The following is a 12059-nucleotide window of genomic DNA, read 5'->3' as shown; positions in this document are numbered from 1 at the left end:
GATCCTGGAATGTCTTCCCAGCTTGGGAAGCTCGCTCTCTTTGGCAACGGTTCGTCAGGAAGAGCAGCCCTGTCAAACGTTGGAAGATTTGCATACAGCTTCATAGCTATTGCCAGTATAATGCAAATTTGAGATCACTCTATTCAGCAGGTGTTCTAACTAAAAGATTTTTTACATCCGTCAGTCTTGCATGACTGAATGTGATCATGTGAATTTGATTAATAACCATCATTGTGTAGAGAATGTTGTTTAATTGGCAAGAGCAATTTATTACCCTTGTTTATTTTGTCTGAACTCTTCCCTACAGCTTCTTGTGTGATTTGTTGTTTACTAGTAGATTTTAGAAACAAACCTCGTCTACCATTGTGATCTCAAACTACGTGCCGTATATGTAATAATTCATACCAAACATCCTTAGGTAGGTGGGAAAAGGAGCAAACTCGGTGAAAGTCAAAGTTATGTTAATATTATTTAATTACATAATCTCTTTACATGTATGACAAAACGTACAGCGTTCATTATCATCATTAGTTTAAAACACAATACTACATACAGCCTAACGTGTCAACAGCTGTCTTCAGTGCAAACAGAGCCAAACAACATCAGTGTTGGCACAATCAAAGTGACTGAAATGTACAACACAACTAGACGAGGAACTCACAAGGATCCTATAAATACGAATGTCGGTGTCTCCGCATCCGTATGCGTGTGTGTGCGTCCGTACACCCTCTAAAACCGTCCAACTCACATACATTTGTGGCACCGTTCGTCATCGAGTGTCTGTGGCTGAGGCACTGGCAGTTTGTGAGCTGAACTCTGGGGGCTGGGCGTGGTCTGTCCAGCGCGGTCGCATGAGGTCTAGTGCACTAGACGGGAGGGGAGGGGACTCCTGTCTCCAGGGTCGGTGGGGATGAGCTGTTGGTAACTGTTATACACTCTGCAGCCCACCCCACCCCCCACTCACACAGCCCTGGTCTCCGTCTCAGCAGTTCACCCCGAGCCCCGTCCAGTGGTCAGGCACCATGAGGAAGTACTTGTCCATGGCCTCACAGAAGCGGGCGCGGTACAGCTCGGGGGACACCACTGTGGGCATTTTACCTGAAAGACAAAAGTGATGTCAGCCAGATTATAAACCACAGATGGTGAACGTCACTTGTAGAAAGTAGAATATGTATGACTGTAGAACAATGGGACAACAAAAAGTAAAGGGTAGATGCAGTACCTTGGCCACCAAGGATGCCTGTGGACTTGACCACCATCTCCAGTTTCTTGTCCCAGGTGAAAGTGCGAATATAATCTGGGACATTAGTGAAAAGATGCCGACATATTAGGATAAAACAGTGAAAACACAACAGGCTTAGTTCCTCATCAAGACAGGTGGATTAAATACATATTTAAAATACTCCTATAAAAGATAAGGAGACACTGCTGTATTGGGCAGCCTATACTCCTGAAGAAATGTGTTGATGGTCTGGAGGTAAGTATGGAGTTATGCCAGTTTCTTTGAGCACAGGAACAATTAATGACAAATGTTACTGAATTAGCACCTATCCTAACTGGCGAGGTACTGTGCCTTACCGATAATGCCCACCACCAGCTGGTCGGTGGTGTCGTCGCGACCCACCAGCAGCGAGTAGTCGATGATGAGGTGGCTGGACAGAAAGTAGGCGTCGCTGTGAATGGCGGCGCGCAGGATGGCCTTGCAGTGCGAGCGGATGTACAGCGGGTTGTCGTGTACCAGCTTGAGCAGGTTCTCGTCTAGCAGCACCTCGCAGCTCTCCTTGCCCTGCTCCGTCTTGACGTTGCGATTCCGCAGCGAGCCCTTCAGGTCGAACACCTGCGCCATCTTGCGACCATAGAACAGGTTCTCCATGACCAGCAGGTCCAGCTTCTTCTCTGTGTTGTTCTGGGAGTTCTTGTAGCCGATGCGGTACACACCCAGGATCTTGGCCAGGGCAGTGGGACGCTACAGGGTACAGGGGCAAGGAATGACAGTTAAGTGCTATACAGTACATAAAAAATATTATTAATATCATTATTATTATTATTATATGAGGATATTAATATGTGTATGTGCATTCAACTCCATAGAAATTGGCAGTAAGTTCACATTTCTCTCGCCGTAAAAGTACCAAGCACCAAATAGACCTTATATACACACTATGCTTGCTAGCAAGTACAGCTACACTGCTGATTTTATTTACATTTCCATTATAGGGCTATTTACATAAATAAGGAACTAAGGTCATATCTATGGTTACTGAGATGTTGTAAATGCTTGCAAAACGCCCCAACCTTCTGCTGCACAGCGCCCGTGATGTAGGTGAAGTAGTGAGGAGCAAAGTCCAGGAAGGACTGCACCTCCAGCCGGGGCATCTGTTTCAGAATGAAACGGTCATCTAGAAAGAGAAAGGAGGGCAGGCGTACAAGAGAGTCATGATGGAACATCAGCACATATACCAGCAATATGGTTCTGACTTGCCACCACCAGAAGGTGACAGACAATGCATTTGTCTATGGGAAGCACTGAGGCAGGTAGAGTATGTGTGCCAATCAGACAGACAAAGGCCAGAGGTCGCTCACCTTCTGTGGCGTAGAAGACGGCTCCAGACTTGCCGCCGCGGGCCTGCCAGTTGACGCAGTGGGACAGCGAGCGCACAAAGTCCTCCTCCGTGCTCTCCATGATCTCGTCCCGCATCTTGTGGAACTCCTCCGCGTAGTAGATCCGGCAGTAGAACTTGGCGTTGGCATCTGAGAACTCTGTTGGCCAATGGGACAAAGAGCACAGCTTACACACAACAGCACTTTCACAAGGGCGGCTGTGAACACAAGCCCAAACTTCTGTTAAGAGAAAGAGATTGATCAGGACTGTTATGCATGTGAGGGAGAGGGGTGTGTGTGTGAGTGTGTGTGTGTGTGTGTGTGTGTGTGTGTGCGCTTACGAAGCTCAATGTGAGGGTTGCCCGCTTGCTTCTTCTGTTTGTCTCCTCCATCTATCTCTTCTGTTACCACAAAGAGAGAGAGAGAGAGAGAGAGAGAGAGAGAGAGAGAGAGAGAGAGAGAGAAAGAGAGAGACAGAAAGAGAGACACAGAGTTAAATATTAAGGAAATGTCTTACATCATAGATATTTTGGGAAAATTTGAAAATTTGACCGTTATTGACAAATGCTGTGTATTTCTAAGTTGAAAAATCAATACACATTGCATTATAAAAAGATGAAGTTCTCCAGATGAGGGCACAGAGAGGAAAGGCTCCACTGCTGCACCACTGCCTTCTACCTCTAGATTTCGAAACCAAGTATGGCTGCCAGTATTGTTAGTTCACTCACTCAAAGGGTCTGAGTCTACAGTGATGCGTCCAATCTGAGAGGAGATGGACTCGTTGGGCTTTGCAGGGCTACTCTTGGCACGACTCTCTCCAACACTGCAGACGAAGAAAGATCAAGCATAGAAGTAGTTAAGTCTAAAAAGCAGCATGTTGACCTCAGTGGACACTTTCATGGAGACTCTGTTGTGAGTTAGGAGCTCACCCTGCAGTATTTCAGCATATTTTGTATGCTACGAACTCATTCACCCCATTACATAAGTAAATGTCAAGAGGACTATTTCAATATGAACATGCCCCTCTCATAATACAATAGTAGCTATATAAACTTAAGGTTTCTAAATACAAAAGTGTACCTGCTGGTCTGCATGGCTTCCTCACTGCCTGGCTTTGCTGTGGTTTTAGCCAGCTCCTCCAGGGCCGTCTTGTACTCCTTACAACTAGGCGAGTCCAGAGAGAAGAGTCAGTCAGAGACCACATGCGAGCGCTGCCCTGGACAGCCTCGGTTAAGGAGCTCTGGGTCTGGGGGTGCGTGAAGAGGGGGTGGAAGGGTTACCTGAGGGCGAAGGCGATGATGGAGCTGGGCTCACGCTCACACACAGCGATGGGGACGCGCTCATGCTCGTACATCAGGTAGTGCTTGTCTGGGTCACTGCCAAAGCATGGGAGAGGTCAGCTCATTACAGGTTCACAGGTCATTCACAAGGTCACCACTAAGCACTTTAAAAAACTTAAACGCAGTCCAATTTGTATTATTTATAAAGAGAGCAGAATGACTGAATGACTAACAAGGAGGCTACACCGGGCACCTACTGTAACTGAAGCGTTCTGTTGGCGCAGCGTCTGCTGCAACAATTACCTTCCGCTATACTCAATAGAACTGATTACACCAGACGTGATAGATAGCGGTGCGTACATTCGAAAAAAATAGACCAGTCTTCTAAAAATATATATATATTTTTTGTATATATTATATTATTTTTTATTGTATATATTTGGGCTTTTTATGCCTTTAATTACAGGACAGTGGCGAGTGACAGGAAGTGAGTGGGAGAGAGAGTCGGGGTGGGATCCGGAAAGGACCATGGGGCGGGAATCAAACCCGGGTCGCCGGCGTACGGTGCAGGTGCCCCAGCCAGTTGGGGCCCTAAAACTATTTTAACGCATCGCGAACGGAGCGCTTCAGTTGTGGGCCCAGTGTAGACCTGGTGTGAGAGTGACGCGTTCATGCTCACAAAGGAAAGGGGATGGGGTTGTAGCTGTTGCCAGGTAGCAGGTTGGCCAGAATGGTTTTCATGGTGGACTTCTCCTTCACTTGGCTGTCATTGGAACCCAACAGGTGTCCGTCAAACACATCTGAAAACCAAGAAGAGAATGTCTCAGCATCAGGGAATTAAATAGGCATATGTATACAAGTCTTGATATGGTGAGCACAAACTTGGCACATCATGTATGTATTATATGCATGAAATTGTGTGTGTGTCTATGTGTGTGTGTGTGTGTGTGTGTGTGTGTGTGTGTGTGTGTGTGTGTGTGTGTGTGCGCGTGTGGTTACCTTCTGGGATGCTGACAGAGTCCTGGTCAGCAAAGGAGGGTCCTATGGTGGCGATCTCGGAGCCGGTGTCTCCAGGAGACGGCAGTGCCAGGGAGATGGAGCCTGAGGTCGAGGGCAATGTGCTCAGGTGACGATCCTCTGGAAGAGACAACGATGAAAACACCATCAGTCAGTCATAGGGCAATGGCCAACCAGAATACAGGTCTAGAGTGGCTCAGCCAATGCCCTCACCCTTGTCTCCATTTTGGACCATAGGGGAGGGGTTTCGGGGTGAGGACTCGTGTGCGCTCGTCTGAGGATAAAGAAACAGTAAACTGTTAACAATGGCCAAAACTGTCCACCGCTACAGCATGACCAGAAGATCCAGGTCACATACAGACATGATCAATAAGCATTCCCAACACCCTAATCAGAAGTGACTCAAAGTTAAACATTTGTTGATGTCTGCAGTTCATAATTAAAAAAAGGCTAAGAACCAACAACACCAAACACAGCACTAATGTAACAGGGAGGCTACACAGGACTAATGTTACAGGGTGGCTACACAGGACTAATGTAACAGGGTGGCTACACAGGACTAATGTAACAGGGTGGCTACACAGCACTGCTGTAACAGAGTGGCTACACCGGGTATGTAACTGAAGCGTTCTGCGGTACGTCTGCTCCAACAAATAGCTTCTTCCACTCAACGGATCTGGCTACACCAGACGTGATAGCGGCATATACATTCCAAAAAAATCAGACGGCGCTTCATTTGCGGGCCCTAAGGCCTGTCATGTCCTGACCTTGCTGTCCTCGGTCTGCCTGTGTCTCCCTGGACTGGGTGGAACAGACAGACGTTTCCTCCCCTTCTCCTGCTGGAACAGGTCCTGCAGTCTGAAAAAGACACAACACATTACACATTACCGGCATGTCAACAGAGCCCACACACATTCAGAATCAACAGGCCCTCACACACTGACAAACACCCAACAGAGCCCACATAGATTCAGAATCAACCGGCCCTTATACTGTACACTGACAAACATATGGGGCCCCAATTCAAATGCCGGCCAAAGTGCAAAGAGTGCAAAAAAGAGTGCAAAAGGCAAAGTTCTCACGCTTGAATTACAGCTATCGTGTGGAGTACCGAGCTGATTCATCAATGTTTGTGATTACAGTGTTAAATTAGAAAACTGTTTTTGCCTAGTTATTTATTCAGCTTTAGTTAGACTTAACACTTTGTATATCACACAATATCATGCAATTTCTATGTTGTCTTTATAATATATTGTAACACACATCCTTGTCAGTGAGCAGCTGTGGGATGGTGGGACTCACCTGCTGTTCCAAGACTGCAGGGTCTCACAGAGGCTCTGCTTCTTGACCACCACGGACTCGAGCACGACCTGCAGCTGGTGAGGGGACTCCAGCGCTGTGGCCTGCAGACGGGCCTGCAGCTTCTCAATCCAACCGCGCAGCTCTGCCTCCTCCATCTACACACACACACACCAGTGGGACATTTAGACGCTTACAGACACATGCACTGGGCTTAAAGCAGGAGACATGTCTATGCCTTAAGTCATTTTCAACACAACAACACATTTGTATTTGTATAGACTATTCAAGGCACCCAAAGCACTTTAAACGGGGACAGGGGAACTTCACTAACCACCACCATGTGTCCCGTAACAGGAAATGATGTGTAATCTGAAGGCAACCTGAAAATACCCAGCCTGCGAGTGAACTTCACCACAGCATCTGAGAACTTTATGCCCAGTATTCATTCCGAAGGTCTTCATTTCATCAAAACACAATGCAGAGTGAACAATGTCAGCCATATTTGTTTTCACCATGCATGATTTGACGGCGTGCTGTTTGCAGGGTGTGAAGTGGATACTTGCATCTTTCTGTGCAAACAGATCTTCCATCTTCTCCTCTCGGGTCTTGCTGAAGGTGTCCGTCTTCAGGGAGGTGAGACGGTCATCTATGGCCAGATACACTTGAGATACCCTGGATGGAGAACACAAAAAGTCAAGGTCAAAACATTTCAGTTTATGCACATTTTGAAACAAAAAGTGCTTTATAATATGCTACACAAGGAAAAAAGGAATCAAAGGATTAAAGCATAGTTATTAGCTAGCAACTAAAATGACAAAAAATACAATATTAAAGGCAGATCAAATAAAGAAAATGGATGAAGAAAAAAGTTAATGAAACTCACAGTGGCACAAAAACACAATAGCATTAAAAGCAATAAAGTACGGTAACTAAAAGGGAAATAAAGCATCACGAGTGAAGAACCACCCAAACATTTGAAATCATGTAAGAAGCTACTGGAGAGTCTCACTTCAGTAAGAAGTCCTTGAGGTCCTGTTGCATGCAATTTTTAGAGGGGCCCTGGTTCCTGATGATGATCTTTTGAGGAGGGAGGCAAATCTCCAGAAGGCGCACTGGTATGTAGCTAAGGGGAGAGAGATCAGGAAATACCCTTGGCTTCAATACAAACAGGCATGGTAAACAACATATTTGTATCCAACATGCCTTTGTCAAGTCAAGTGATTTTGATATATTAGCTCTAAAGACAAAACTAACCAATTTTACCATTTCACATTATAGGCCAAGCAAGTAAAAATGTGTATAAAAGCTGCAGTTGTATCAGCAGCTAATGATGGCTCATAACAAGAAGACATAAGAGAGTGCATAAACAAGGCGGAGGCTTACCTGAAGGAGGCCACCATCTGGTTGTAGGAGAAGTACTGGTGGTAGTCCTTATGGATGGAGTGGCCACAGGGCTCAGCGTTGGCACGGCGCGTGTACTGGTGTCCGTAGAAACGCAGCTCCAGGTATTTTGCAAAAGACATGGACCAGGAGTCATTGGACAGGGGTACTACTGGGGTCACCTTTTAAGAGAGAAATAAAGAGAGAGAGAGAATTGAATTTTCAAAAACTCTTTATTACAATCTTAAAAATACATCAAGATCAACTTGACACTGTACTCAAAAAGTAAAAGTTAGGAAAGTTAATTAAAGTAATGTGCAATCCGTAGCTTATCATTCTCAACAATACACATCACGCTGTTGTAGCACCATTTTTCCTCAAAAACATCAAGAATCTTCATAGATTTATGAAAACACCATTAGGATATCAACATCTACATCCTGCTCAACTTTCCTTTTACGACTAACATATACCGCCATCTTTGCTTGCCCAAGCAGAAAGTTTAGGAGCTGACACTTGAAGAGATGCTTGTACATATTTAAAACCAAAAATGAAAATCTCCAAAGAGAAACTTTCATCAAACTTAAGGAAAAGTGTCATCAATACAGCAAAAAGAGGTCTGAGTCTCTGGCAGTGCATAAAGGCATGGAATACGGTCTCCCTTAGAGAACAAAAAGGGCACCCCTGACCAACCATTGGATTTAAAACAGAAATAAAAGCATTCACTGCTATTGCACCATGCAGAATACGCCATTGTAGATCGCCAGCTTTTTTAGTTAATGGTGACTTGTACAACGCTCGCCATTGTGGTTTGACATCATTTTCAACCTGCAAAACTTCACGCCAGGGTGTATCCACCCTCTTGTCCAGAGACCTTTTATTTAGGGAGAGAACACACAGTTTATACAATGATTTACTAGTTGCAGCTGTAGGACCGAGGAAAACTAAACTATCTGGGAGTAAGTAGCAACCAGTGCAACCTGTTAAATCTGGAAGTTAGAGTAAGTCTGGGAAAGGGGTCATGGCAGTCAGGACTACACTCCCCCCCAAAATAATCTCCAAGCAATTGCATCTCCTCCCCAGTTAGGAGAGACCGCCATTTCCCAAGTAGCTGATCAACTATCCTAATGGACTTCACACCTAAGTGTTGAGCTAAAGTATGGCTATTACTGATATCAGGACCAGCAAACTCTACTAGATCCCCAAGGGTTGTAACTCCAGTACTGATAAGCTTAGAAGTAGGTACCAGGGACAAATCCTGACTCACATCAAGAACCGAACCATGAATCAGAGGCTCCTTTAACAACCACAATAATGAGCATGTCTGTCGTGGGCGTTGAATTATAAACAGAGACCAGACTTTGAACAGATTCTTATAAAATGCAGGAAGCAAATTAAGATTCATTCTATTTGGATTAAACCAGAACAAAGACCTATCAAAGCCCAACCCTTCAAAAAGTTGTAAAATACAACAGGCTGCAGCTTTCCAGCTTGAGTCCAGTGATCCTGTGAGAAGACGCTTTACAAACTGCAGACGGAAGGCAGCTGTTCCACTCTGTAGATGAATAAGTCCATGTCCACCATCCTCCTTAGGCAGATATAAAACACTCTGAGGTACCCAGTGTAGATTGTCCCAGAAAAAAATCAACCAGGACTGACTGAATCTTCGGTAGCAGGTTTGAAGGAGGATCCACACAAGCCAGCCGATGCCAAAGAGAGGATGCAACCAGGTTGTTAATAATGAGAACACGCCCCCTGTACGAAGTAATACTGAAAAGAAATTTCCATTTCTCTAGACGACCTTTAACTTTTTCAATTACCCCATCAAAGTTCTTTTGAATAAAAACATCATCACCTAAGAAAACACCCAGGTATTTAAACCCACCCCTATTCCAAACTAAGCCATCAGGCAGACCAGGTTCGCCAATCACCCAACTCCCAACCAACAAGGCTATGCTTTTTGACCAATTTACCTTTGTTGAAGAAACAACCTTAAATTTTTAAAAGCGTGTCAACATCTCTCTGGCCATTAACAAGGACAGCCACATCGTCAGCATAAGCTGACAATTTAAAAACATCATCACAGTTAGGGATTTTCACTCCAACAATCTCCTTCCTCAACCTTACAAGGAAAGGTTAAATAGCCAGACTATACAGCATGCCCGACAAGGGACATCCTTGGTGGACACCTCTGTATACCTTAAAAGGAGCGCACAAGTCACCATTAACCTTGAGAATACTTTCAATGTCACAATACAATGCTTTGATCATTCGAATAAAATTGGGGCTGAAACCAAAGGCTGACAAAGTATTCCACAAATAATTATGCTCAACCCTATCAAATGCCTTTTCTTGGTCAATTGAAACCACACCAAAATCCAGATTGAAGTATTTGCCAATATAGAAGACATCTCTGATGAAGGAAACATTGTTGTGAATCAATCTGCCTGGCACACAGTAGGTCTGGTCAGGGTGGATTACCTGCTCCAAAACCTCCCCAAGTCTATTTGCTAAAACTTTAGACAGCAGTTTGTATTCAGAGCAGAGGACTGACACCGGCCTCCAGGACCTTATATCTGTCAGGTCTCCCTTTTTTGGCAATAAAGTGAGCACTGCTCTACGGCAGCTCAGTGGCAGCGCCCCTCTGGTAATGCTGTCTCTCAGCAAGCACATCTGTGCCCAACTCTGGCCAAAAGGACTTATACAAGTCTACTGGCAGGCCATCCACCCCAGGTGCTTTGCCACTCTCCATACTGTGTAGGGCTCTCTCCAGCTCCTCTAGGGTCAACACCCTTCCAAGGGCTGTGTTTGCCTCTTCAGATACCTTAGGTAGGTCACAAAGAAAAGCCTGGTCAGTCACCTGATCTTGTGGATTTTCGCTGTTATAAAGCTCCTTATAAAAATGTACTGCTCTATTGCGTATTTCTGGAGAATTAGAAAGGATTCTCCCATCTTCAGACCTCAAAGCATGAATGAACTTCCTCTGGCCATTCTTTACCTCCAAGTTAAAAAAGAATTTTGATGGTACATCCATCAGCTCCACACTCTGGAAGCGGGACCTGACCAGAGCTCCCTGTGCCCTCAAACCTAAAAAGTCAGCCAATGTTTTCTTTTTTGAGTTAAGAATTTCAGTGGGTGCCTGATCACCCGTTTGTTCTGCCAGAATTTGAAGTTCGATTATTTCCTCCTCTATTTTTTTCATTGAGAGTGTTATGTTCCTTGTGACATTGGCTGTATACTCCTGGCAGAGTTGTTTTATTTGTACCTTGGCACAATCCCACCATTGCTGCAAAGACTTATAACAGGATTTCGTGGTTCTAAATTCCTTCCAGAAAAAGACTTCTCTAAAATGGCCATTGCCAGTAGGCACTTTTTGGTTTTACAAATTCTAGAAATAAAGAACAGAAAACCAAACTATGGTCAGAAAAGCCAACTGGAATTATTGAACATTTCCTGAATAGACTACGCTGATGTTTGAAACCATAAAACCTGTCAAGTCTTGCAAGAGACAAACAATTATTATATGAGTGTGCCCAAGTATATTGCTTCTGTTCACCATGAAAGTTCCTCCAAATATCACTAAGATCATTGGATTTCATAATCTCTACAAGCCGTCTACGAGAGGGCATGTGCGGCTCAACATGATTTCTGTCAATATTTTGTGCAGTACAATTGAAATCTCCTCCAAGGATAAGAATATCCTCTGAACAGCAAATTTTTTATAACATTTCCAATAGTATTTAAAAACAGCATTCTGTCTGTTGCCAGTGTAGGAGCATAAATGCAAATAAACACAAAAAAACGATTTGCAAACTGGGCTCTGACCTTTAAAAGTCTTCCCTCTATAACTTCAACATCAAAAGTGATGGGAATAAAGGACTTAGAAAACAGAACTGCAACCCCACCACTAGTAGAAGTACCATGACTAAGTATGGACAGACCATCAAACTTCTGAGCCCAAGCAGCTGCATTAGACGCATCACTGTGCGTTTCTTGCATAAAGAGAATATCAAACTTATTCTGTCAAAAACAGAGAGCCTCTTCATTTTTTCTCTTGCGCCATTTACATTTAAAGAAGCAACACGAAATTCACCCATCATTATAAAGAAAAAATAAATATGGACCTATGCAATCAGCCATCCTAGGACACAAAGTGGAAAGGGTTTTTAACATTTGTCATCTTTGGCATTCAGTAGAACATTGAGCTTTGTGAGAATCTTTTTTAGACGAAATCCCTCTTGATCAGTGATGCCATCATCACGCATAAATGCTCGTGATTTGGTCATAAACTGTTCAATGTCAGGAAAAAAATCGTCTACCCGGACCTTCCTAGAATGTTTTGTATCCTTAAGGAATTTCTTTATATCCTCCACTCTATAATTGCGAGTGCGATAGCCGCAAGCTGCAGGTTACACTACAGTCAGAAAGATCACTTTCACTCTCATTATCAGTCAATTCTACATGAGCGCGTCCCCCTTT

The 12059-nt window shown here is 44.3% G+C and overlaps 1 protein-coding gene across 16 annotated transcripts in view; it reads right to left on the bottom strand.

Moving 5' to 3' along the window:
• Nucleotides 1–456: 456 nt before the first annotated feature.
• pikfyve (phosphoinositide kinase, FYVE finger containing) overlaps nt 457–12059 on the bottom strand; it is a 33809-nt gene continuing 22206 nt past the window's right edge. For 11 of the 16 annotated variants that reach the window (XM_042080042.1, XM_042080061.1, XM_042080091.1 and 8 more), the window contains 17 exons: nt 7584–7762; nt 7210–7323; nt 6713–6872; nt 6201–6355; nt 5666–5756; nt 5112–5172; nt 4881–5018; nt 4561–4681; nt 3882–3977; nt 3682–3765; nt 3330–3424; nt 2943–3002; nt 2584–2760; nt 2296–2399; nt 1579–1966; nt 1223–1297; nt 457–1098 (listed from right to left, as the gene is read on the bottom strand). In XM_042080042.1, coding sequence (XP_041935976.1) covers nt 983–1098; nt 1223–1297; nt 1579–1966; nt 2296–2399; nt 2584–2760; nt 2943–3002; nt 3330–3424; nt 3682–3765; nt 3882–3977; nt 4561–4681; nt 4881–5018; nt 5112–5172; nt 5666–5756; nt 6201–6355; nt 6713–6872; nt 7210–7323; nt 7584–7762 — 2214 coding nt within the window. In that variant the 3' untranslated portion in view covers nt 457–982. The remainder of the gene's footprint in view (nt 1099–1222; nt 1298–1578; nt 1967–2295; nt 2400–2583; nt 2761–2942; nt 3003–3329; nt 3425–3681; nt 3766–3881; nt 3978–4560; nt 4682–4880; nt 5019–5111; nt 5173–5665; nt 5757–6200; nt 6356–6712; nt 6873–7209; nt 7324–7583; nt 7763–12059) is intronic. The other 5 variants (XM_042080146.1, XM_042080150.1, XM_042080087.1 and 2 more) reach the window with 1 other exon arrangement.

This window comes from Alosa sapidissima, chromosome 2 (assembly GCF_018492685.1).
Source record: "Alosa sapidissima isolate fAloSap1 chromosome 2, fAloSap1.pri, whole genome shotgun sequence".
NCBI classification, from domain to species: Eukaryota; Metazoa; Chordata; class Actinopteri; order Clupeiformes; family Clupeidae; genus Alosa; species Alosa sapidissima.
Note: the sequence above shows the minus strand (reverse complement) of the source record. Positions and strands in the feature narration are given on the sequence as shown.